At 44.2% G+C, this 27,245-nt stretch overlaps 3 protein-coding genes across 5 annotated transcripts in view; 1 reads left to right on the top strand and 2 right to left on the bottom strand.

Annotated features, from left to right (window-relative positions):
* The window catches only part of LOC121635253 (xanthine dehydrogenase/oxidase-like), a 52,703-nt gene extending 31,700 nt beyond the window's left edge, over window positions 1-21,003 (bottom strand). The window contains exons 1-4 of the mRNA XM_041978363.1: window positions 20,865-21,003; window positions 8,911-9,095; window positions 6,307-6,364; window positions 2,259-2,355 (exon numbers count right to left, since the gene is read on the bottom strand). Of these exons, the coding sequence (XP_041834297.1) occupies window positions 2,259-2,355; window positions 6,307-6,364; window positions 8,911-9,009 (254 nt within the window). The 5' untranslated portion in view covers window positions 9,010-9,095; window positions 20,865-21,003. The remainder of the gene's footprint in view (window positions 1-2,258; window positions 2,356-6,306; window positions 6,365-8,910; window positions 9,096-20,864) is intronic.
* Window positions 1-27,245, bottom strand: part of LOC121635255 (NLR family CARD domain-containing protein 3-like) — a 1,000,352-nt gene that overhangs the window by 701,415 nt on the left and 271,692 nt on the right. The gene's annotated exons all lie outside the window — the stretch shown is intronic.
* Window positions 21,925-24,899, top strand: LOC121635302. Of its 3 annotated transcripts, none has more exons than XM_041978437.1 (4): window positions 21,925-22,319; window positions 22,991-23,119; window positions 23,568-23,668; window positions 24,140-24,899. In XM_041978437.1, exons 1-4 carry the CDS (start codon window positions 21,965-21,967, stop codon window positions 24,290-24,292), a joined length of 738 nt encoding a protein of 245 aa, XP_041834371.1. In that variant the 5' UTR covers window positions 21,925-21,964; the 3' UTR covers window positions 24,293-24,899. The 3 variants fall into 3 exon arrangements, with proteins under 3 accessions (XP_041834371.1, XP_041834370.1, XP_041834372.1); XM_041978436.1 differs by having other exon boundaries at window positions 22,973-23,119; XM_041978438.1 differs by lacking the exon at window positions 24,140-24,899 and adding an exon at window positions 23,902-24,131 and having other exon boundaries at window positions 22,973-23,119.

Raw genomic sequence — 27,245 nt, 5'->3', positions numbered from 1 at the left:
ACACACGTTACACACACACACGTTATACACACACGTTACACACAGATGTTACACACACATGTTACACACACGTTACAAAAATGTTACACACACGTTACACACGTTACACACAAGCTACACACACGTTACACACACACACATTATACACACATGTTACACACACGTTACACACAGATGTTACACACACGTTACACAAATATTACACACACGTTACACACATTACACACACGTTACACACAAGTTACACACGTTATACACATTATACACACACGTTACAAATACGTTACACAAATATTACACACACGTTACACACATTACACACACGTTACACACAAGTTACACACGTTACACACACGCGTTACACACACACGTTACACACATTACACACACGTTATACACACGTTATACACACGTAATACACACAGGTTATACACAAATTACACACATGTTACACACACGCTACACACACGTTACACACGTTATACACACATGTTACATACACGTTACACACATTACACACATTACACACACACGTTACACACACGTTACACACATGTTACATGCATGTTACACACACGTTACACACATGTTACACGCATGTTACACACACGTTACACACATTACACACATGTTACACACACGTTACACACACACGTTACACACACGTTACACACACATGTTACACACACAAGTTACACACATTACACACACGGTACACAGATGCTACACACACGTTACACACATTACACACACGTTATACACACACGTTATACACACGTTACACACGTTATACACACGTTACACACATTACACACACGCTACACACACGTCACACACACGTTATACACACGTTACACAAGTTACACACACGCTACACACACGTTATACACACACGTTATACACACGTTACACACATTACACACACGTTACACACACGCTACACACATGTTACACATACGTTACACACATTACACACACGTTACACACACGCTACACACACGTTATACACACACGTTACACACACACGTTACACACATGTTACACACATGTTATACACACGTTACACACATGTTACACACACGCTACACACACGTTATACACACACGTTACACACACGCTACACACATGTTACACACACGTTACACATACGTTACACACATTACACACACGTTACACACACGTTACACACACGTCACACACACGTTACACACGTTATACACACATTACACACACGTTACACACATGCTACACACACGTTACACACACGTTACACACACGTTACACACACGTTACACACACACACACGTTACACACGTTATACACACACGTTACATACACGTTACATACACGTTACACACATTACACACATTACACACACACGTTACATACACGTTACACACACGTTACACGCATGTTACACACACGTTACACACATTACACACATGTTACACGCACGTTACACACACGTTACACACACGTTACACACATGTTACACACACGTTACACACTTTACACACACGTTACACACATGCTAGACACACGTTACACACACGTTACACACATTACACACACGTTATACACACATTACACACACGTTACACACACGTTATAGACACACGTTACACACACGCTACACACGCGTTACACACACACGTTATACACACGTTACACAAAAGTTACACACTTTACACACACACGTTACACACACGTAACACACACGTTACACACGTTATACACACATTACACACACGTTACACACACACGTTACACACATGCTACACACACGTTACACACACGTTACACACACGTTACACACACACACACGTTACACACGTTATACACACACGTTACATACACGTTACATACACGTTACACACATTACACACATTACACACACACGTTACATACACGTTACACACATGTTACACGCATGTTACACACACGTTACACACATTACACACATGTTACACGCACGTTACACACACGTTACACACACGTTACACACACATGTTACACACACACGTTACACACATTACACACACGCTACACACATGCTACACACACGTTACACACATTACACACACGTTACACACACGTTATAAACACACGTTATACACACGTTACACACACGTTATACACACACATTACACACACGTTACACACACACGTTACACACACACGTTACACACATGTTACACACACATTACACACACATTACACACACGTTACACACACACGTACGCTTGGTGGAAGGATACAGAAGCTCTTTGGTGTGTGGTTGGTATCTGGACAGCATGACGGTGCAGGCGCCACATCCACCTTCAGCACATCCCAGTTTAGTTCCAGTTAAACCCACTGGACACACACACACACACACACACATACACACACAGGTCTGTGAATCGTTGGCAGACACTCAGACGGCAGCGTAACTTTTTCAGGATTTTACTGGAATAATGATCATAAAGCCATCGGCCAGCATTCCTTCACCTTCAGCTCATCTCTACAGGAAACATGCTGAACATGTCAGCTCCACCCAGGCCTGAACGCACCCGAGTGAACCCTGTTGGCTCCACCCAGGCCTGAACGTTCCCGGGTGTACCCTGTTGGCTCCACCCAGGCCTGAACGCTCCCGGGTGTACCCTGTCGGCTCCACCCAGGCCTGAACTCACCCGTGTGAACTCTGTCAGCTCCACCCAGTCCTGAACGCACCCGTGTGAACCCTGTCGACTCCACCCAGGCCTGAACACACCTGAAACACCACCTCATGTTTGTAAAGGACGGCTTCAGAACGAGGCTGGACATCGATGTGCTTTTACAGACACATGAAGGGTTCATAAAGACTCCCTATGGAGAGAAGACGATGTCCATCCTCATCCTGTGGAGGTCGTTTAACATCCTAAATGTCCTGAATGGACTCGGTACTGTCTCTTTATGGACAGATTTACAGTATTTACAGCTTTACGGGTCCTTCCTCACAGATCTGAACGGAGTCGGCTGATACATAAAGTCTGATGTCCCTGATCCATAAACTAACCAAACCAGATTTATTCACAAAAACAAAGAAACAGAGAAGAAAAATAAAAGATTACCTCAAGATTTCTGTCTGTAAATCATCACCATCCTGATTAGGCTGCTGTTCTTTACGCTTATATTTACCTAAAATCTTATTTCCGCCTTCTTTTAAACTGCGTTTTACTTTGCTTTAACTGATCTACTGCATCCTGACTGCATTATTATATTCAGCCCCCCTCTTAAATCATCCCCCTTCTCCTTCTGAAAACAAATTCCTTTTTCTTCTGGACGTGAATTATTTCTTGCTCTGAATATTATTATTATTTTATATTTATAACTTTAGTTCGTGTGAGATCTAAATCCTGTTTTTCATCAGAATAATGAACATAATAACTGTGGCTTCCTGCTGATCACACAGAGGAATTTAATTTAACGTCTCTTCCTACGTTTACTTTATCAAGGATTCATTTCACTTCTCTGTTTCTGTTAGATTTGCAGCTCCTCTGTGATCGCCTCCATTAGCGGCTGTAAATCCACATCACCTTTAAATAAAAGTCCAGTTTCATCAAAGTGGACAGCTGAGTGGAGACTGTATGTAACAGGACAAATGGACGTAACTGTCCTGCCGTGGAGACTTGTTTCTAGCTCCGAGTCAAAGATCTGAATCTGTGACATGCACTGAGATACAGAGTAAACATCCAGCAGGTGTAAAAGGATCGGGCTGCATGACGATCACCTCGTCTAAAGAAAGGAAAAACCTACATCCAGGAAATATTCTAGATAAAAATCTATAAAACCCTGTTACAGACATAACTGCCTAAACCCTCCAGAGCATCGTTCTTCATAGGTGCTGGACCACCGCTCTGTTCCTGAAGTCCACCTCCATCTCAGGGTCTGACAGCACAGAACCAGGTCTGCTACCTGGTTCAGGTAGGGCTGGAAATCCAAGCCAGCACCACGACGTCATCAGCAGACGTGACGATGGCGCTGAGCTGGACGTCATGTGTGGAAACTAGAGGAGAGAATCATCAGGATTCAGGCTGCGATCCGGCTATAAAAGCATTACTGAAGCCTAGTTTTTCCCAGTGAGACTGATCGACTACTACTACTTTACTACTTTCTAGAAACGTGGAACAGGCTCTCTCAGAGTTCTGATCACTACAGCGAAGAAGAAAACTGGCACGTCTGTTGGTTCATGCAGCACAACTTGTGTTTCCACCACATAGCAGCAACACACGGAGCTGCTACTGCAACCCCAAACCAGATCCTAGCAGTCCATCATAGCCCCGTTTCCACCGGGTCAGGACGGGATGGTTCAGTCAACCGGATCTCTGTTGCATTTCCACGAGCAGCCGTAACATCAGCTGGTAGGCGGAGTCTCAGTAGACGCTTCAGCTACATCATAGCAGGACGTTATAGCGGCTCAACACCTTCCTACGAAGAAAACCCAGAAGCTACGGAGCAGAATGCTGGACCTCCAGCAGGTCGTCTTCTTCCTGCTTGTCATGTGGCTTTAAACCAATAATCCACCGTGTGTTTAAACATGGAGCAGTTCCTGCTTTCTTTCTGTTGTCCAGTCACACAGGAAGTGATGATTTTTTCCACCAATCAACAGACTGCAGTGTGTCAAGCTCCACCCTTTTAGGGTCGGACCTGCCGGACTGAGACCCCAACGGAAGGATCCCAATAAAGTAGGACGGGTCGGATGTTCCGACAACCTTCCCAGTTTTTAATCGTGGAAACAAAACCAAAAGAAAAAGGCGTACTGACCCGTCCGGTACTGAACCGGACCCGTTGGTGGGAGCAGGGCACATATTTTATTTTTTTAAATTTTAACCACATTCGTCCACAACTGACCGCGAGACATTTCTCCCGGCTATCGTCCTACATGTTCTACATGTCCTACATGTCCTACATGTCCAACATGCTTTGGTTGTTTTCCATCCCTCTGAAACACGATGATGGAGCATCAGGGTAAGAAGAGAGGAGGATGGAGTGATGACCATCATGTCTAGTGCCTGCTGTTGCTGCGGTTGGTCAGGTCTAGGTTCAGGTCTAAGTTCAGGTCTAGGGTCTAGGTCAGGGCTACTCAATTCGGTCCTACGAGGGCCGCAATCCAGCAGGTTTTCCATGTATCCCTGCACCAACACACCTGAGTCAAATTAGGTGGCTCTAACAGCCAATCAGGTTCTACACAATGACTCATTAATTTGACTCAGGTGTGTAGGTGCAGGGATACATGGAAAACCTGCTGGATTGTAGCCCTCGTAGGACCGAATTGAGTAGCCCTGGTCTAGGTTCTGGTCTAGGTTCAGGTCTAAGTTCAGGTCTAGGGTCTAGGTTCCGGTCTAAGTTCAGGTCTAAGTTCAGGTCTAGGGTCTAGGGTCTAGGGTCTAGGTTCAGGTCTAGGTTCAGCTGATACCGGAACATACTGAATGAGCAGGTTATTCTTCCCTGATGGTTCAGTACCAGGATTCATGGACTGTGAAAGAGTGGTTCAGGGAACAGGATCCATTTTCACACATGGATCGGCCACCACCGAGTCCAGACCTGAACTCCATGGAGGATCTTCGGGATGTGCTGGAGAAGGCTTTGTGCAGCGGTCGGACTCTCCATCATCAGTACAAGATGATTGTAACTCTGGATGGAAGTAAATCTGGTGACACTGCAGAAGCTTAAAATGATGCCACAGCAAAAGCTGCTGGATTCGGAGCTAAAGGAGGTCCGACCACATGTTGGCATGTGGGACTTGTTTTTAACGGACTGTCTGTTGGTTGTTACTGTCTACATGATGAGAGCTGTTACCTGGGAACTGTTCCCGTCTTTGTGAGGGTTTCTTTATTCATATGAACACCTGGACGTCGTCACTGTCGCTGCGCGGTATAAGCTGGTTAAAAACATGTCTGTTTTTCTCTCAGATTTGTTTAACTTTGCACAAAGTCTGTAAAAACGTTGGACTTTGATCAGCTGATCTGGGACGGTCACTGACCGCTCAGCCATTTATTAACATTAAACCAAAAACCTAGTTTAAAACGGCAGTTTGTCTTTTTAATGTTCATCCCTGTACTTTCTGTCCTCCTCCCTGATTACACCACAGATTCAGGTTGACACCCCCAAATATAAAAGACAAAACACTGTTTGCTTTGTCCGCAGATAAAAGTTAGAAATGAAGAAGTGGTTCTGGTGATGGAACGGGAACATGGCCTCACAAAGAAAACCTCATGAAGGACAAAGTCTGCAGCAGTGCAGCGTTAGCCAGTCTGCATGTAAACAGGTGTTATGTAATCTTACGTTTCCTCCTCAGATATGTCAGTAAAGTCGTCTCAGGATCGGCGTTCTTCTCAACAACCTGGGAGAAAAAAAGGAAAGAAAATGTTTGCATGTAAAAAGACTGAAATTAGACTTATAATAAAACTAAATGTATTTAAGCTCATTAACACCATGTTCCAGGTTAATAATATAACAAATATATCAATGCCTCGCCTGCATGAACACATCTAATTCATCTCATTTTACAAATGTTTCTGGTGTCATCTTACTGTTTATACACGCTTATATTTAGCAGCACTTATCATGAGTTCAGCTTCCTATTAATGAACTCTTTCACGTTTTCACTGATTCAGAGGATAATCGTGTTAATCCAGGGTAGCGAGCTTTATTCACACACAGATCACATGACAAAACGCTGTTTGTTCGGCTCTCATGTTCGCATTTGTTCTGCATTCTGACACATTTCATGACTTCTGACTCCAGCAAACTTTTGTCCATTTAAAGTTGATTTTTCTGCTTAATTTGTGTCAAACTGTCCTTTTAAGATCAAACCTGTAACTGTGATAAAAAACCTTCATTTTTTACATTTTACTGCCGATAAAACCACAGAAGAAGAAGAAGAACTGTGGCTCAGCCAGCGTGTACAGATAATTTATTATTATTTATTATTATTTATTATCTAAACATGCAGCAGAGGGACGTCTCCATCAGGTCTCCTTCAGGTCTCCATCAGGTTTCCATCAGGTCTCCTTCAAGTCTCCTTCAGGTTTCCATCAGGACTCCTTCAGGTCTCCATCAGGACTCCTTCAGGTCTCCTTCAGGTCTCCTTCAGGACTCCATCAGGACTCCATCAGGACTCCTTCAGGCCTCCTTCAGGACTCCTTCAGGACTTCTTCAGGACTCCTTCAGGTCTCCATCAGGTCTCCTTCAGGACTTCTTCAGGACTCCATCAGGACTCCATCAGAACTCCTTCAGGTTTCCATCAGGACTCCATCAGGACTCCTTCAGGTCTCCTTCAGGACTTCTTCAGGACTCCTTCAGGTCTCCTTCAGGACTCCTTCAGGACTCCATCAGGACTCCATCAGGACTCCATCAGGACTCCTTCAGGACTCCTTCAGGACTCCTTCAGGTCTCCGTCAGGACTCCTTCAGGACTCCTTCATGACTTCTTCAGGACTCCTTCAGGACTCCATCAGGACTCCATCAGGTCTCCTTCAGGACTTCTTCAGGACTCCTTCAGGACTCCATCAGGACTCCTTTAGGTCTCCTTCAGGACTCCTTCTGGATTCCTTCAGGTCTCCTTCAGGACTCCTTCTGGACTCCTTCGGGTCTCCTATAGGACTCCTTCAAGTCTCCTTCAGGTTTCCATCAGGACTCCTTCAGGTCTCCTTCAGGACTCCTTCAGGTCTCCTTCAGGTCTCCTTCAGGACTTCTTCAGGACACCTTCAGGACTCCTTCAGGACTCCATGGGGACTCCATCAGGACTCCTTCAGGACTCCTTCAGGTCTCCTTCAGGACTCCTTCAGGTCTCCTTCAGGACTCCATCAGGACTCTTTCAGGACTCCTTCGGGTCTCCTTCGGGACTCCATCGGGACTCCTTCAGGACTCCATCAGGACTCCATCAGGACTCCTTCGGGTCTCCATCAGGACTTCTTCAGGACTTCATCAGGACTCCTTCAGGTCTCCTTCAGGACTCCTTCAGGATTTCTTCAGGACACTTTCAGGACTCCATCCGGACTCCTTCAGGACTCCTTCAGGTCTCCGTCAGGACTCCTTCAGGACTCCTTCAGGACTTCTTCAGGATTCCTTCAGGACTCCATCAGGACTCCTTCAGGTCTCCTTCAGGTCTTCTTCAGGACACCTTCAGGACTCCATGGGGACTCCATCAGGACTCCTTCAGGACTTCTTCAGGTCTCCTTCAGGACTCCTTCAGGTCTCCTTCAGGACTTCAGGACCTCATCAGGACTCCATCAGGTCTCCTTCAGGACTCCTTCAGGACTTCTTCAGGACTCCTTCAGGTCTCCTTCAGGCCTCCTTCAGGACTCCTTCAGGACTCCATCAGGACTCCATCAGGACTCCTTCAGGACTCCTTCAGGACTTCTTCAGGACTCCTTCAGGACTCCATCAGGACTCCATCAGGACTTCTTCAGGTCTCCTTCAGGACTCCTTTAGGTCTCCTTCAGGACGTCAGGACCTCATCAGGTCTCCTTCAGGACTCCTTCAGGACTTCTTCAGGACTCCTTCAGGTCTCCTTCAGGCCTCCTTCAGGACTCCATCAGGACTCCATCAGGACTTCTTCAGGTCTCCTTCAGGACTCCTTCAGGTCTCCTTCAGGACTTCAGGACCTCATCAGGACTCCATCAGGTCTCCTTCAGGACTCCTTCAGGACTTCTTCAGGACTCCTTCAGGTCTCCTTCAGGCCTCCTTCAGGACTCCTTCAGGACTCCATCAGGACTCCATCAGGACTCCTTCAGGACTCCTTCAGGACTCCATCAGGACTCCTTCAGGACTCCTTCAGGACTTCTTCAGGACTCCTTCAGGACTCCTTCAGGACTCCTTCAGGTCTCCTACACACCTGGATATCATCACAACATTTTAAGGTTAAATTTAAATGTGATTTTTTTACCTTCTTCCCGTTAACAAAGAAGATGAGCTCATCAGAGACAGGCCGGCTCTGGGTTTCAGCTCCGTTCAGGTCCTTCGTGGTTTCCTGCGTCCCCTCCATGCTGCTGGTCTTTGAAGATGCAGACTGTCACTGCTCTGTTCAGATGGTGGTCCTCCTGAAGTCTGGACCAGCTCGTCCTCCTCGTCCTGAGGTGAATGTGGTGGGCAGAGAAGCAGAATCACCCAGAAGTTTCCGTCAAACAGCAGCGGCCAGTTGGGCCAACGTTGGTCTGGGAGCAGACAGGAGCCGATGACTTCCAGGAGAGAGGAACTACAGTAACAGCTGCGACCTTCGATCATAAAGTTATGAGACGCCTCTTTAGGCTAATTATTCACAACTCGGCTTCAGCCTGCAGGTCAAAGGTCACTCAGCACCCTCCCTGCTGTACAGTAGGACTGGGTCACAAGGCTCAACAGCAGCTCCCTGCTACCATGAACACTTAAAGGCAGCGGAGATGCAGCTGTACGCAAGCACTGACTATACAAGTGGTTCCCAACCTGGGGTCCCTGGAGCCCCAAGGGGTCCCCTAAAGAGCACAGGGGGTCCCCAAAGCTTTGATTTTTCTGAGCCAGTGTGATTTAAATGAAGCCTGTGTCCACACGGAGAGGAGTTGAGGTGGATTCTCTCAAGGTTTTTAGCATTTGGGTGTTTCATTCACATGAACCAGTTTTTTTATGAGCCTGAAAACACAAAAAGTAAATTATCTAATAATTGTACAGTTATTTATCTAAAATGATTAAATACTGACAGTGGGTCTAGTTGAATGTAGGGCTGGACAATAATTCAATATCAATATATATTAAAATATACTTATATTCAATAATGGTGACATGAGATTTGAACACATTTCGATATTTCGATATACATAGTATATGATTACAGCGTTTCATTGACTGATGTTCAAGCCGGTCAGTGATTCAAGCCGAACAGAAAGAGCTACGTAAGTGATGGTGAACACCACAGCCACGGACCCAGCCAATGAGCCCGACCAAGCCCAGCAGCTGGTTGTGCTCAGTGCGAGGTAGAAAGCTAGGCTAGGCTAGGCTAGGCTAGGCTAAGCTCCAACGCTGCTAGTTTTAGCTACAAAACGAGTGCTCATGACCGCAATCCAAACATGACTCAACAAGGTTCTACAAGCGAAGAGAACGCAGACGAGATAGCTGATAAGAGAAGAGAGACTAACTTGGTGGTACGGAAGTGGTTTGGCTCAGTGTCGCCAACTTAGTCCAAACGTCTCCAATAAAACCAGAAAAAACTGTTTTTTTCTGGTTTTATTGGAGACGTTTGGACATAAATAACCGTAGTTTATTCTTCTCTGTTACGTCCCACGTCTAGGGAAGAAGAGACGCAACACATGAGTGGACATTTGACCATTTATTGTCGTGGATAACAAACATCACATACTCAGCGACACGGGTGTTGGGAGTAGCAGAACTGCTGAAAACAACAAACATAACATAAACAAAAGGAAGCCTCCCCCACAACAACCGAAAATGGGATTTACTCAAAGTCTCAGTTGCTTTATGCAAGTCAAACAAAACAAAACGCAGCAGTTCCAATAAACTAATAGTGGGTGTTCTAAACCCCAGCAACAACAACTACACTAGCCCAACACTTAACAGTCGCTAACCAAAATCTGTACCACTCCGGTAACAATACTAAGAACTAAAGGAGCAGCTTCTGAAGCTGAATGCACAAAACAAAATGCTCTAAATGAAAAGAAAATGCGGGCAGTTCTCCCCAAAGCCCACTCAAAGAACTAACACAGCTTTGCGTACTGCACGAGAGGCTACACCACCAGAAACCAACACTATTCTAAACTGACGAAATCATCTCTAAATCACACAAACAAGGGAACAGAAGACAGTTCACGCTCAACCGCTTCTTCCCTTCCTTCCTACTCCTACGCTACCCTCTCAACTGGAGAACGTTGCAGTCCTTTATTTCAGGGCGGCGAGCAGGGTACAGCATGATTGGTCAGGGCTTATCCAATCTCAGGGGAGGAGACGAAGGTGTGCCAGACGCAGCCACTCAGAAGCCCAGATCCGCAGCAGGGATTTTCATACCAGATGAGCCTCAGGTGACAGCAATGATCAGGGGCCGTAACATTCTCGGTGAGGAGCGGGTGCTGCACAGACTCCTCCCCCGTCTAAAGCTCTCATTAGAGGCTTGGTCCTCACACAGCAGCAGCATTCAGAGCTGGAGATGATCACCTCTGTTTCACCACCAGGCTGGAAATGAAATGGTCCCGCGCTGGCTTACCGTCACATAGTAAGATCTACTAATGAAGAGTGTGGAGGAAAACATGTAGAAAGTTTAAAGTGTTGTGACATGTTCCAGACTTCTAATTAAAAAACAAATTAGACTTAATAAAATTAAACTAAAAACAAAAGAAAATATTGACTGAATAACTTAGTTTTATTTAATTATGGTAAATGGCCTGTACTTATATAGAGCTTTTATCCAAAGCGCTTTACACATACATCACATTCACACTGATGGCAGAAGCTGCCATGCAAGGCGCTAACCACGACACATCAGGTGCAATTTGGGGTTCCGTGTCTTGCTCAGGGACATCTCAACATGAGTTCTCTGGGGCAGGATCGAACCGGCAACCTTTGAGCTACAGGACAACCACTCTACCCACTGAGCCACACCGCATAATTATGTTTTGCTGATCAGATGAAGACATTGTTTAGTGACTTCTAGGACTTTTAGGTCGGACAAATTTTCTTATTAAGGAGTTGGCAACAGTTCATCTGAAGCATTTCCTTTCAGAATATGCTGAGTCAGAATATGCTGAGTCAAAAGATGCTGAGTCAAAAGATGCTGAGTCAGAAGATGCTGAGTCAAAAGATGCTGAGTCAGAATATGCTGAGTCAGAATATGCTGAGTCAAAAGATGCTGAGTCAGAATATGCTGAGTCAAAAGATGCTGAGTCAGAATATGCTGAGTCAGAAGAAGAAGCATCAGTTGATGCCCACTCTTTTTTTCTGTTTATTGTAGAAGCTCTGATTACTATTTATTTTTAAGCCTAGTTGAAGCATCTTTATTAAAATCTTTAAGAATTACATAATAAGCCTGTGTTAAAGTTAAAGATACTAATATATACAAAGGTAAAAGTTTTATTTGACTTTTTTGAAAATGTCTTTGTTTGAAGGCTAAGTTAGCCTTGCTAAATATAAATAAAAGGTGAACATTAATTTGTTGTACAGTTTTTAAAATGTTATACTGGAGGAGTTTTGTAGGTAAAATAATTGTTAGTTTTACAGCATCTGTTTTGGCATTTTTGGCAGCTTTTCTGAGGCTTTTATATTATTTATATTGATATCAGAATTATATGGTATCGACTGAAATGAAGAAATATAGCGTGGTAAAAGTTTTGGCCGTATCGTCCAGCCCTGGTCGAATGTAGTAATGGTAGCAGGCATCAGAACAAATACTGGTTTCTATGGTGGCTGCTGACTGTTATAAGGGGTGAGATTAAATAAATCCTGGAAATAGGTCTGAGTCAGGGTTTGACAGACTTCAGCAGCAGGTTCAACTCGCCTGTATCAGCATGTCAGCTGTTTTCTGTTTGTTTTGAAAGTTTCTGCCTGAGGAGGTGTCCTGTTGGTAGGCAGTGACATGTTGTTGCAGGCGTGTTATTGACGTTTATGCAGCTATCAAACACTGATTACACTCTGCAGAACATAAGTCATGTGAATCTGACACGAAGGCATTTTTCAGGATAACAACAAGCATGTTCATTCACATCTGAACTGAAAGCAAACAGCTCTTCAGTCTGGAAATGGGAGGGTTTATGTTTTGTCTGGAACAGCAAACTAGACCAGAAAAGACTCAACAGAAGACCCAGAAATGAGATTAAAAGATCCTACGAGCCTGAAATGAACTGGACTTGTTTTAGTCTCTTAAATGTGTCTCCTCTCATCCTGAAGTCTTCCTCAGGAGGGTGGGGGTGTAGAAGTGCACCAAAGGAATATTATAAATAATATAAATTGGGAGTAGTAGCCTAGTGGTTACAGAGGTGGGCTTGGGTCTGGAGAACCTGGGTTCAAGTCGCCAGGTTGGCAACTCAGGTAAAAACCACTGTGGGTCCCCTTTAGTCCATAAAACCTGAAGAAGGCAGGGTGGACAACGAGGGACAGGAGGGACCTTGGCATGTAAGAGTGAACAAGAAGAGAACAAATATCTTATTTTAGATTAAAAACCTAATAAACCAGTTAATCCCTTATCAAGCGGGGTCATTTTGGCAGAAACGCCTGTAATATGACCTCCAAAGTAGAATTACTGCTGTTATTGAACCCTCTGGATTGTAAGTACAGGCTTGGGCTCTTTGTAAAGGTAACACTCTCTAGTTTCACCCCCAGCAATCAGAACAACTGTAAGTATTACTGATAAAAAGTTATACACTTTACAACACACAGAAAAATATGTTTCTGTCCTCTCCTAACCTGTACGGACAGAATGAGACCAAACTTGATGGGAAATATTGATGTTTGACCGATAGAGAGCCCTCAAAGGTAACGAAAGTCAACATTTAAACTGCTTTTCTGTGGTTGTTGTTAAAATGGTTTATATCATCAGAAAGACGAGACTTTGAGTTTCATTTGATGTGAATATTGTGGGCGTTCATGACGGAGGGGCTTCACACATGGCTGCAATGTTGTTGATTAGTAGTCGTGTACCGGGACCGTTAACACAGATTAAAACACAAAGTTTGCTACAACACCACCTCACAGTTAAACCCCGTCATCACAACAAAGCCAAAATACATCATAGTACTTCCTGTAAAGGAGTAGTAAGCAGCTAAACTGGAACATGACGGCATGACGGATCCAGAAAGACGTTACTCTACTACTAGTCCTGTAGACAAATGCTATCAGGTACTATCCAGGTACTATCAGGTACTACCAGGTACTACCAGGTACTATCAGGTTCTACCAGGTACTACAGGTACTACCAGGTACTATCAGGTTCTACCAGGTACTACCAGGTACTACAGGTACTACCAGGTACTACAGGTACTACCAGATACTATCAGGTACTACAGGTACTACCAGGTACTACCAGGTACTACCAGGTACTATCAAGTACTACAGGTACTACCAGGTACTATCAGGTACTACAGGTACTGCCAGGTACTACCAGGTACTATCAGGTACTACAGGTACTACCAGGTACTATCAGGTACTACAGGTACTGCCAGGTACAATCAGGTAGTACAGGTACTACCAGATACTATCAGGTACTACAGGTACTATCAGGTACTACTGTACAGGTACTACCAGATACTATCCAAGTATTACCAGGTACTACTAGGTACTATCAGGTACTACCTGGTACTATCAGGTACTTCAGGCCCTATCCAGGTGCTACCAGGTAGTACAGGTACTACCAGGTACTAAAGGTACTATCAGGTACTATCAGGTACTACCAGGTACTATCAGGTACTATCAGGTTCTACCAGGTACTATCAGGTTCTACCAGGTACTACCAGGTACTACAGGTACTACCAGGTACTACAGGTACTACCAGATACTATCAGGTACTACAGGTACTACTAGGTACTACCAGGTACTATCGGGTACTACAGGTACTACCAGGTACTATCAGGTACTACAGGTACTGCCAGGTACTACCAGGTACTACCAGGTACTATCAGGTACTACAGGTACTACCAGGTACTATCAGGTACTACAGGTACTGCCAGGTACTATCAGGTAGTACAGGTACTACAGGTACTATCAGGTACTATCAGGTACTACTGTACAGGTACTACTGTACAGGTACTACCAGATACTATCCACGTATTACCAGGTACTACTAGGTACTATCAGGTACTACCTGGTACTATCAGGTACTTCAGGCCCTATCCAGGTACTACCAGGTAGTACAGGTACTACCAGGTACTAAAGGTACTATCAGGTACTAGCAGGTACTAGGCAAGGCGGTTTATTTGTACAACACATTTCATGTACAGGACAATTCAAAGTACTTTACATAAAACAAAGACATTACAGATATTTAGAAATAGTAAAAGACATCAACACATAATCACAATAAAATAATAAATTACATTAAAATGATTAAAAGCAAGTTAAAAGTTACCGTACAGATTTCATGCATAGACATGAGAAAAGAAAAGTTTTTAACCTGGATTTAAAAATGTCTACATTTGGGGAAAGTTTAATCTCCACTGGCAGTTTGTTCCACTTGTTTGCAGCATAACAGCTAAATGCTGCTTCTCCATGTTTAGTCTGGACTCTGGTCTTGACTCTGGTCTTGACTCTGGTCTGGACTCTGGTCTGGACTCTGGTCTGGACTAGTTGACCAGAGTCTTTGGATCTAAGACAGTGGTTCTTAACCTGGGTTCGATCGAACCCTAGGGGTTCGGTGAGTCGGTCTCAGGGGTTCGGTGGAGCCTCCGCCGCAGAGGTCCACCCCTCAGTCTAGTCTGCAGTTAGTGAAAGCGTCCTGCTCTGAGATTTCCAACCGGTCCGCTTTGAGGTCGCTGGTTTATGCAGCAGAATGAGACCTCCCTATCAGACCGCTAGGGCTGTATATGTGTCTGAGTGAGACTCCCTACCGGTCCGCTTTGAGAGTGCTGGATAAGCAGCAGAGTGAGACCTCCTTCTCAGTCGGGACCACACATCGGAATTAGCCCGTTATCTCCCGAGCGCCGATCCAGGCAAATAAGGCTTTTTTACTAAAGAAGGGTTCGGTGAAGGAGCATATGAAACTGGTGGGGTTCGGTGCCTCCAACAAGGTTAAGAACCACTGATCTAAGAGCTCTGCTAGGTTTATATTCTCTGAACATAACAGATGTATTCTGGACCTAAACCATTCTGGGATGTAAACAATCAGAAGGGTTTTAAAATCTATTCTGTGACTGGAAACCAGTATAAACTAGAAACCAGTGTAAACTAGAAACCAGTATAAAATGGAAACCAGTATAAACTGGAAACCAGTATAAACTAGAAGCCAGTATAAAGATTTTAAAACTGGTGTGATGTGTTCAGATCTCTTAGTCCTGGTTAAAACTCTAGCAGCAGCGTTCTGGATGAGCTGCAGATGTTTAATGCTCTTTTTAGGAAGTCCTGTTAAAAGACCATTACAGTAATCCAGTCTACTGGAGATGAATGCATTGATGAGTTTCTCCTGGTCTTTCTGGGAGACTAAACTTTTAATTCTGTTGATGTTTCTGAGCTGGTAAAAAGCTGTCGTAGTGAAGCTTTGATGTGGCTGCTGAAAGTCAGGTCTGAGTCTATCAACACTCCCAGGTTACCAACTTGGTCGGTGGTTTTAAGAGCCCGAGTCTCCAGGTGTTTACCAATGCTGACCATCTTCTCTTTCTACCAAACAGAATAATCTCAGTTTTGTCTTCATTTAATTGTAGAAAATTCTCCTTCATCCAGGTGTTTATTTGCTCCAGACACTGACACAATAAGTCTATTGGACTGCAGTCATCTGGTGACAGAGACACATAAAGTTGTGTATCATCTGCATAACTTTGATAACTAATGCTATAGTTCTGTAATATTTTACCCAAAGGGAGCAGATACAAGTTGAACAGAAGAGATCCAAGGACTGACCCCTGGGGGACTCCACAAGTCATGGCCACTCGCTCAGATTCATAGCTGCCGATCGTAACAAAATAACTCCGGCCTTCTAAACAGGACCTGGACCAGTTAAGGACCGCTCCAGAAAGTCCAACCCAGTTTTCCAGCCTGTGCAACAGGATTCTGTGATCTACAGTATCAAACGCAGCACTGAGATCCAACAGAACCAGGACTGATACTAGACCAGGATCAGTATTCAACCTAATGTCATTTAACACTTTGACCAGAGCTGTTTCTGGGCTGTGATGAGGTCGGAAGCCGGACTGAAATTTATCAAGATTTCCACTTTCATTTAAAAAGTCATGAAGCTGGTAAAATACAACTTTCTCAATAATCTTGAAAATAAAAGACACTACAGGTACTACCAGGTACTACCAGATACTATCAGGTACTATCAGGTACTACCAGGTACAATCAGGTACTATCCAGGTACTATTAGGTACTAGCAGGTACTACCAGGTACTGTCAGGAACTACCAGGTACTACCAGGTACTATCAGGTACTACAGGTACTACCAGGTACTATCAGATACTATCAGGTACTACAGGTACTACAGGTACTACAAGGTACTAAAGGTACTAAAGGTACTATCAGGTACTACAGGTACTAGCAGGTACTACAGGTACTACCAGGAACTACCAGGTACTACCAGGTACTACCAGGTACTAGTAGGTACTACAGGTACTACCAGGTACTAGTAGGTACTACAGGTACTACAGGTACTAGCAGGTACTACAGGTACTACCAGGGACTAGCAGGTACTATCAGGTTCTACAGATACTACCAGGTAATACCAGGTACTACAGGTACTAGCAGGTACTACAGGTACTATCAGGTACTACAGGTACTACAGGTACTATCAGGTACTAGCAGGTACTAGCAGGTACTACCAGGTACTACCAGGTACTACAGGTACTAGCATGTACTACAGGTACTATCAGGTACTAGCAGGTACTACAGGTACTACCAGGTACTACAGGTACTACCAGGTACTACAGGTACTATCAGGTACTAGCAGGTACTACAGGTACTACCAGGTACTATCAGGTACTACAGGTACTAGTAGGTACTACAGGTACTATCAGGTACTACCAGGTACTAGTAGGTACTACAGGTACTACCAGGTACTAGTAGGTACTAGCAGGTACTACAGGTACTACCAGGTACTACCAGGTACTATCAGGTACTACAGGTACTACCAGGTACTATCAGGTACTACCAGGTACTAGTAGGTACTACAGGTACTACCAGGTACTATCAGGTACTATCAGGTACTACCAGGTACTACAGGCACTATTAGGTACTACAGCTACTAGGAGGTACTACAGGTACTACCAGGTACTATCAGGTACTACAGGTACTATCAGGTACTACAGGTACTACAGGTACTATCAGGTACTACAGGTACTAGCAGGTACTAGCAGGTACTACAGGTACTACAGGTACTACAGGTACTAGCAGGTACTACAGGTACTACAGGTACTATCAGGTACTAGCAGGTATTACAGGTACTACAGGTACTACAAGTACTATCAGGTACTAGCAGGTATTACAGGTACTACAGGTACTATCAGGTACTACAGGTACTACAGGTACTAGCGGGTATTACAGGTACTACAGGTACTATCAGGTACTACCAGGTACTACAGGTACTATCAGGTACTACCAGGTACTACAGGTACTACAGGTACTATCAGGTACTACAGGTACTATCAGGTACTAGCAGGTACTATCAGGTACTACCAGGTACTACAGGTACTATCAGGTACTACAGGTACTATAGGTACTATCAGGTACTACCAGGTACTACAGGTACTACAGGTACTATCAGGTACTAGCAGGTACTACAGGTACTATCAGGTACTACCAGGTACTACAGGTACTATCAGGTAGTACAGGTAGTACAGGTACTATCAGGTACTACCAGGTACTACAGGTACTACAGGTACTATCAGGTACTACAGGTACTATCAGGTACTACAGGTACTACAGGTACTACAGGTACTATCAGGTACTACAGGTACTACAGGTACTATCAGGTACTATCAGGTACTACAGGTACTACAGGTACTATCAGGTACTATCAGGTACTACAGGTACTATCAGGTACTATCGGTACTAGCAGGTACTACAGGTACTATCAGGTACTAGCAGGTACTACAGGTACTACAGGTACTACAGGTACTAGAGGTACTACAGGAACTACAGGTACTATCAGGTACTATCAGGTACTACAGGTACTACCAGGTACTACAGGTACTATCAGGTACTACAGGTACTAGCAGGTACTATCAGGTACTACAGGTACTATCAGGTACTATCAGGTACTACCAGGTACTACAGGTACTATCAGGTACTACAGGTACTACAGGTACTACCAGGTACTACAGGTACTAGCAGGTACTACAGGTACTACAGGAACTACAGGTACTATCAGGTATTACAGGTACTACAGGTACTATCAGGTACTAGCAGGGATTACAGGTACTACAGGTACTACCAGGTACTACAGGTACTATCAGGTACTACAGGTACTACAGGAACTACAGGTACTATCAGGTACTACAGGTACTATCAGGTACTACAGGTACTACCAGGTACTACAGGTACTATCAGGTACTACAGGTACTATCAGGTACTAGCAGGTACTACAGGTACTACAGGTACTACAGGTACTAGCAGGTACTACAGGTACTAGCAGGTACTAGCAGGTATTACAGGTACTACAGGTATTACAAGTACTATCAGGTACTAGCAGGTATTACAGGTACTACAGGTACTATCAGGTACTACAGGTACTACAGGTACTAGCGGGTATTACAGGTACTACAGGTACTATCAGGTACTACCAGGTACTACAGGTACTATCAGGTACTACCAGGTACTACAGGTACTAGCAGGTACTATCAGGTACTACAGGTACTACAGGTACCACAGGTACTATCAGGTACTACAGGTACTACAGGTACTACAGGTACTATCAGGTACTACAGGTACTACAGGTACTATCAGGTACTATCAGGTACTACAGGTACTACAGGTACCACAGGTACTATCGGTACTACAGGTACTATCAGGTACTACAGGTACTACAGGTACTATCAGGTACTATCAGGTACTACAGGTACTATCAGGTACTACAGGTACTACAGGTACTACAGGTACTAGCAGGTACTACAGGTACTACAGGTACTACAGGTACTATCAGGTACTATCAGGTACTACAGGTACTATCAGGTACTATCAGGTACTAGCAGGTACTACAGGTACTACAGGTACTATCAGGTACTACAGGTACTACAGGTACTACAGAGGGAGTAAAAGTAGAAGTATTACTGGCTTCGGGGGAAGTCATCAGTTCCGGTTTTTCTGTTGAAGTTTAAACAAAAGTTTCCTTTAATCTTAAAACTGAAGCTTCCTGTTTCTGTTCAGATGTGCAGTAATAAACGTGGTTATGAAATAAGTAAGAAGTAAGTACTATCATAAATATCTGCATACATTCAGCTTGGAGTACTACGTCCCTGAGACCAGCTCAGGTCCACAGGCCAAGCTTCAGTCAGGTGTGTTTACCTGCAGCGTGGATCATGACTTAGACCAGGTGTCATTAAACTATTCAGTACTGGGAATAAAACGGCCACTGTGAGCCTCTAAAGACACGATGACTGAACAACGTTTAACATAAGATGGAGAAGAACCTCCATCAGACCCGTTCATTCAGACTGATGCTTTAACTGAAGAATAGTAAATGTAGGGATGAACAGAGGCTGAGCTGCACGTCCCTGTGTTGTTTCAAACAAAGCAGACTGACTGGTCCCAGTCCACCCAGTGTAGCTACTGGCCTCAGAGAGATGCTGCTTCTCCATCTACAGCTTCCACGTAACATGAGAGGAAACAGCAGAAGTCCAGCCTCACTGTAGTAGATGTGTGTTTGTGGATAAACCACTTTTCACTGTGTTCTTGGTAAAAAGAAAAGTGTCAGTGAGTCGGATCTAAAATGAGCTCAGACATGAAGAAGGTGTAGAAACCTTCACAGTAAACATCTCTGATGCCGCTGGATGAAGACGCGGTGAGGAGACCGGAGTCCAGAGTAAACACAACAGGACAGAGTAGAGTAGAGTAGAGACAGGTAGAACTTTATCCATCTGGTAAACGAGACATGTCTCTGGCCCTGTGCGCGCGCAGTTTCCTCCTTCAAAGACCAAACCGGTTTCTCCTCTTGGTCTTCAGCTCTGCATCGTACTCAGCGCATTTCATGGCAGCAGAATCTGCTTGTGGTCTCCGTCCAACACTTACCTTCCAGATGAGCCGCTGCTTCCACCTGATCCAGCGCAGGAAGGTGGAACCCGGGGAACGTGTCCGACCACCAACCACGGAGCTTCTCCTCCACCCACCGCTGCTGCTTCAGCTGATCCTGGTCTACAGACACGCCCACGTGAGGCTGATCCGGTTGTTGCAGGAATGATCTGTGAGGAGCAGGTGAGTTTCTTTTCCTCCCAGCGCGCGCAGCAGATCTGTGGAAGAAGCCAGAAAGTCCAGTTTCATCCTCCGAGCTCCTGGGAAGGAAATGAAAATCCCGTCTGTGGGAATCCTTCTGGTGGAGCTTCTTGTCAGCCTGTTTCATGGAGGAAAACTTCATCCATCTTCTCTCCGGTTCAACGAGCCCCTGCAGCGCGTGACCCCCCACGTTCCTGCCAACCTGCGTAAAGCGTGACGTCTCCATCTAGTGGAGAAACGCAGCAGCTTCAGCTCATAGTGACGTTTAGAAAGTAAACGCAGCTTTCCTGGATTTCTTCTTCGTGGCTTCTGTGGAAGCTTGAAGACGTTAAAGAAGATTTAACTCAGATTCAGAAACGTTGTTAATCCCCAGAAAGCATTTCATCCCCAGTCAGAGAGAAGATAGAACAACACCAGACATTCAGCCAGCAGTTAGCAGCATCTCTCCACCAATCACAGCAAAGCAGTCCACACCCCCTCCTCACACCTGAAGCACCAGAAGACAGGTAGAATAAATGTAAAGCTTCAACTCCAGCCTCCCTGCTAGCTTCCACTGGAATGATAGATAGATAGATAGATAGATAGATAGATAGATAGATAGATAGATAGATAGATTGATAGATCGTCCAATCACAGGCGGGTGAAAACACAGCCGGCCAATCACCTGGTTCATTCCTGCTCCTTTAACATCATTAAAACATGGAAAGCAGGTCTGTGAAGAGCAGCTGTCTCAGATTCCTGCTGCAGATTCAGTCTGGAGGTGAACAAGTTTCACTTCCGTCCTCTGAGACTGAAGAAATGTTGGTGGGTTGTTATCAGATGTGTGAACCAGGAAGTGAAGACACTTCCTCCATGGTCTCTCAGCAGAGCGGAGCTGCTTCCAGACTCTGAACCTGATCATGGACCTGATGATGATGATGATGATGGTGGTGGTGGTTCTGGTCTGTGCAGAGACTGAGAAGGTGACGGAGGTCAGAGGAGAGCTGGGAACAGATGTGACTTTAAACTGCAGCATCAGGGATGGAGACGTCTACTGGTCCATGATGATCCACAGTCAGCTGAAAGTACAGATTGGACGGAGTTTTTCTCCAACAAAAACCAGATACTGCTCTCCTGAGTTAGAAACCAAATATTTAGTTCTGGGTAACAGACTGGAGATTAAAAACGTGACAGCAGAGGACTGCAGGCTTTACTTCTGTAGCAGGATGATGGAGGACAACATGGTCTCTGTGGACACTTTCCGTCTCATCTCAGGTAAGTTCTGCAGGTTTTATTCCTGATGCTACAACATGCAGTAAAACATGTTCACCGCTGACGTCTCTTCACTGAAATAGTTTCTCTTGTTCTCACATGAACTGCTTTATAAATGTAGTTTGTGACAATCAGACACGTTGAAGGTCTGACAGAGCAGCAGGGAAGGAGTCCGGGTCAGGATCCAGACTTGATTCAGGTTGGATCTGAAAGAGTTTATTTGGTCTGATGAGATAAGATAAGAGTCAAGATAAGACTGTCTTTACTGGCTGGACAGAGCTCACAGTACAGGTAGGATGAAGACGATGCTGGAAGATGTGGGGGGGCATCACCGAGAAAATGGTGAAGGTTCTGTAGAGCGTCTCTAAAGGACTCACAGGATCAGCAGTTTAAAGTTCAGTGTGGTTCAGGTAACCTCCATCCAGGTGATCAAACGTCCTGAGCTTATTAAACCAGACGGACTTCAGCAGAAACAACCATCTTTCCCACATTTATGGTTCATGAAGCCAAAAGATTTCCAGCTTGTTTTTACTGATGGAGAAAAAAGGAATGATGTCAGCAACTTACAGATCAGAAAACAGTCCGTTGTAAAGATGCTGAGTCATGATTTCCCCCCTGCCTCCTTTTCTTTAATCTTCACCCTTTTCTGTCTCCAGATGTTCCCGTGACTCCAGATGTTCCTGTGACTCTGACCACAGAGTCAGACCATCACAGCTGGTCCAGCAACACAGAAACCTGCTGGTCTGAACCTGTTCTGCTGAGCTCGTTCAGTCTGAACGCCGTCCTGCTTTTCATCATCATGGGTGAGTTTTTAGCTCATTTTCAGCTCTGCAGTCTTTGTGCTCAGCAGCTTCATGAAAAAGACCAGAATCAGTTGTTCATAAAACCATCGGTGAGAAACAAACCCATAAAGCTCCAGTTGTCTTTTATGTTATTTATTATGCTGCCAGCAGGAAAACAGGTTCAACACAATACAGGAGTCTACAGAAGTCCATTCTTCCCACGCCCACACCTCTCAGCCAATCCCTGTGGACTTAGGACACATGGACAGTTGAAAGTAGTTTGAAGTAACTTTCACCTGAATGTGACTGCACCTGGAACCCTGACTACAGCCTAAACTAACCTCCAGCTATAGTCATGTTTTAACTGGAGCCATCAGAAACATAAACAGAGCTCACGTTGATGGACAGAAGCTGAATGTCCAGCTGTGTTAGTTTTCAGGTAGAGACTCACCTGATGGTCTGTCGGCAGGTTTCCTTTGTGTGAATCTGAGGATGAAGAGCAGCCGCTGCAGGATGAAGAACCCTCCAGATTTCAGCCCTGAGAACCCAGAGATGCTGGAGAACCTGCAGGTAAAAAGAACAGATCTTCATGCTGTCATGTTAGCCGCTAGCGGACCAGAACCTTCTGGTCAGTCCATCCTGATGGTTCCCAGTCTCAGTGAAGACCAGCTGAACCAGCAGCTGATGAAGTGCTTGTTGGCTTCAGTCCTGTGCAGCCCTGCTATCATGCAGATCAGCTGATAGCTTCAGCAACAAAAACCGTTTCTCAATAGTCTGATTTTGTCCCTTTTACTGCCCCGTAGTTAACAAGACTGGAAGTAAAGACAGTTTCTCTGCACCACAGAGTCCATGTTGACTTTCATCCAGCTGTTCATCAATAATCCCATCCTCGTTGTTCAGAGAGCAGTTCTAGTCAGACCTCTGACTCAGTGCTGATTACTGCAGACACCTCAGCAGGAAGTACTTCTACTGGCTGCTGGTACTGCTTACTGTACTATCAGTAGTACTATGCCTGAACTAAGTATTCCTGCTGTGTTTCAGTGTGAGGAGATCCACCTGCTCTCATCTCCAGCTCTCTCCACATGTGTTTACTACCAAGCTCAGCATCCTTTACCTGGATGCAGACAGACACACCTGGACAGGTGGGTGCCGGCTGAAGAATATGGAAGTTCTGGAGAGAAAACGGCTTCATGAAGGATTCCTGCTCCACCTTCTGTCAGAGGATTTGGGTTTTAGTTGTTTTTAAGGGTGAATTAATAAAACCCAGATACTTGATGAGCATTCATTGAATTATCTTTAAGATGTATTTCAGAGAGTTATGTTTCTTGGATGGACTCTAAAATGTGAACGGATGGGACATGAACTTCAGTTTTTAACCAAACTGGTGTGAGACCAGTTTGTACTGGTTTAGGGTTAAAGAAGACTTTGTTTGTAAGGAGCAGTGAGCTGGTTTCTTTACATTAAAAATCATGTTTGATGGTGTTTTTTTTTCACTTGATTTTCCTTAGTAATGTATTTGTTTTAGACATTGAGACACGCTGACTACATGCATGTTAAGTTAAAAACGAGATCATGTTGAACATCATGGTGGACGACAGCCTATAAAGAACCACATTTTTATCCACCACAACCCCTTCCTTCCAGAGGGGCTGCATTGCATATACCTGAAGTTAAACTGGCTCAGTGTCCTGGTTTTTCTTGTTGGCCCCTCCTCTCCTGCTCATCTGATTACCTGCCCGCCCTCATATGTTTCACCGGAGTCTCATTAGTTTCCCTCATGTATGTGTATATAAGTTCCTCTCTTACCTTTAGATTCTGGTAGAAGGTCTTGTTGCTTATTCTTCAGTGGTCCAGTGTTTGTCTAACATTTGCTTTTTTAGATCCTTGAGACTTCTTCAAGCTTTTGGACTTCCTCAGCTTTGGATCAGCATTAAAAGAACCTTTGTTCCAACCAGAACTGAGTCTGCATTTTGAGTTCACTCTGTACCTTGTCAGACAGTCGTGAGTCATCAGACAAGTCAGGATCAAAAACTTCCACAAACTCCTGGTGAAGCAGATTTACTGTCACATTGTCTTTCATTACCTTCATGTAATACAGAACACGGTCACTTTATATGCAGACGACGCTGCTCTATACACACATGATAATATTTGATCTAACTGGTGGGTTTAATGTGCTCAGTGTAAAAATATAATGGAAAACTCCACTGCTGCTTCTCTTTGACTTTATGAGATGTTAAAACAACAAGGAAGCAGCTTTCAGGCATTTAGTGTATTAACACAATGTGAGGAGCTTTTAGAAGTCATTTTGCTTGTAATGTAATTTGTTTCTTTTGTTGGATTTCCTAAACAGTCTTTACTTCTGGCAGAAGAGTATATTGTGTATAGAACTACTCATAGCAGTACTGAAGGAAAGTATATTCCAGTTTTACAGATTATAAAGCAACATATAACTGAATCAAATTTCAATCTGTGATATGATGCTAAAATATTCATTGCAACTCAAAAAGAGTTTCTGTTTTCATAGTATTTGCAGAGAAACTGAGCCGATTCATCGACACATTTTAACCACAGTGAAGTTAATTTTAATCTTTTCATGAAACACCCACAAACCTCTTCCTCTGCTCACCTTACAGGCGAATGAAACTGGGTGCTAAGATGACCACAAACACAGTTCTGTTTAACTTTTCACAGATGGAAATGGTAACTTTATTTATATGGTACATTTTATCACATGTAAAATCACTTTATATTGAAATACATGGTTCATTAACATAAAGAAAAAAGAGAATAAACATCAGTACAGATAAAATACAGAATCTAATTCCATGAAGTGTTCAGCCCCCATCAACACCACCACACAGCAATACAACCCAACAACCTCTTCTAGTACGATTATGTGTAGGGAACTGTTGGTAATGTCATTTCTCCTTAAACAGTCTGATATTTAAATGCACTGTTTCCACAACTCTAATAATAAATGAGCAGTATCAGAAGTTAACAGTAGTCATCATAGTGGTTGTTAGAAACTGTGTTATGCTGCAGTACTGAGTGTACATGCAGCACATGGAGGCGCTATGACAAGCTGAAGCTCATCTTTCCTCTGTGTAGGAGACATTTTACAGCTTTAAGGTTCAACTTCTAATTTCCACCTGATCAACGTTAAGATCAGCTGCTAGCAGAGAAAATAATGGTACTAAAGAATAAATTACACTGCTTGTACTGGAGTTTTAAGGTTATATTTTCCCTTTTCATAAACAAATCCCCATCCATGAATCATCAGCTTACCATGAACCTGAGAGCTGAGCTGTGTAGGGCTTTAGGTCCCAGGAGGGTCTCCCAAGACAAAGTGGCCTCAGAGAAGGGATCACACTAAGATTGTTCCAAAGACCTCGATGGATTATTAGGATGAGAAAGTCACCGTAGGGGAGCTGGCGGCCATGTTTTGGTATGTGGAGCTCGGTCGGGTCCAAACAGCTACAGGCTGCTGCTTCTATGTCGGCTCATTACCTGCAGAAAGAAACATACGTGTCTTTATCAGAATATCAGAGCATCTTACTGTAAAATGATTTAAATAAGAATAGTTTTATCCACGTCACTGTTTTATGATCGTTTGAAGCCAAAGTCAATATTCTCTGTACTGCACAGCAGTCCTGGACGCTGCTTTGCTCCACCATGTTTCCCTGTTTATTCCTCCAGCTGAGCTCGCCCGTTCTGCTCGGGTTGGGGGTTAAATGATGTCATCACGCCGGAAATGACATGACATTGTGATATTACACAAGTCAAAAATTCTACCAGTATTATTATAAATGATCCGATTCTACGATAATGAGCAGCTCACAGCGACTGTCTGACATCTTTGTGGACGTGTCCACAGTCCTGGTTCTGTTTCCTGAACCAGTCTGAGGATGAAGATGTTGGAGGATAGAAGAACAGAACCCTGGACCCTGGACATGATGCTGTTTTCTACCTTCATTCCTGCTCCTTTAACATCATTAAAACATGGAAGGCAGGTCTGTGAAGAGCAGCTGTCTCAGATTCCTGCTGCAGATTCAGTCTGGAGGTGAACAAGTTTCACTTCCGTCCTCTGAGACTGAAGAAATGTTGGTGGGTTGTTATCAGATGTGTGAACCAGGAAGTGAAGACA

Source organism: Melanotaenia boesemani, chromosome 24 (genome assembly GCF_017639745.1).
Source record: "Melanotaenia boesemani isolate fMelBoe1 chromosome 24, fMelBoe1.pri, whole genome shotgun sequence".
In the NCBI taxonomy this organism is placed as follows: Eukaryota; Metazoa; Chordata; class Actinopteri; order Atheriniformes; family Melanotaeniidae; genus Melanotaenia; species Melanotaenia boesemani.
This window is presented reverse-complemented; position numbering and strand designations above follow the sequence as displayed.

Bases quoted from the DNA above. Each gene is read 5' to 3' on its own strand.
- LOC121635302 (XM_041978436.1), top strand. From the start codon at position 21,965: ATGGACCTGATGATGATGATGATGATGGTGGTGGTGGTTCTGGTCTGT. The intron at 22,320-22,972 runs GTAAGTTCTGCA...TTCTGTCTCCAG, and splicing joins CACTTTCCGTCTCATCTCAG to ATGTTCCCGTGACTCCAGAT. The intron at 23,669-24,139 runs GTAAAAAGAACA...GCTGTGTTTCAG, and splicing joins AGATGCTGGAGAACCTGCAG to TGTGAGGAGATCCACCTGCT.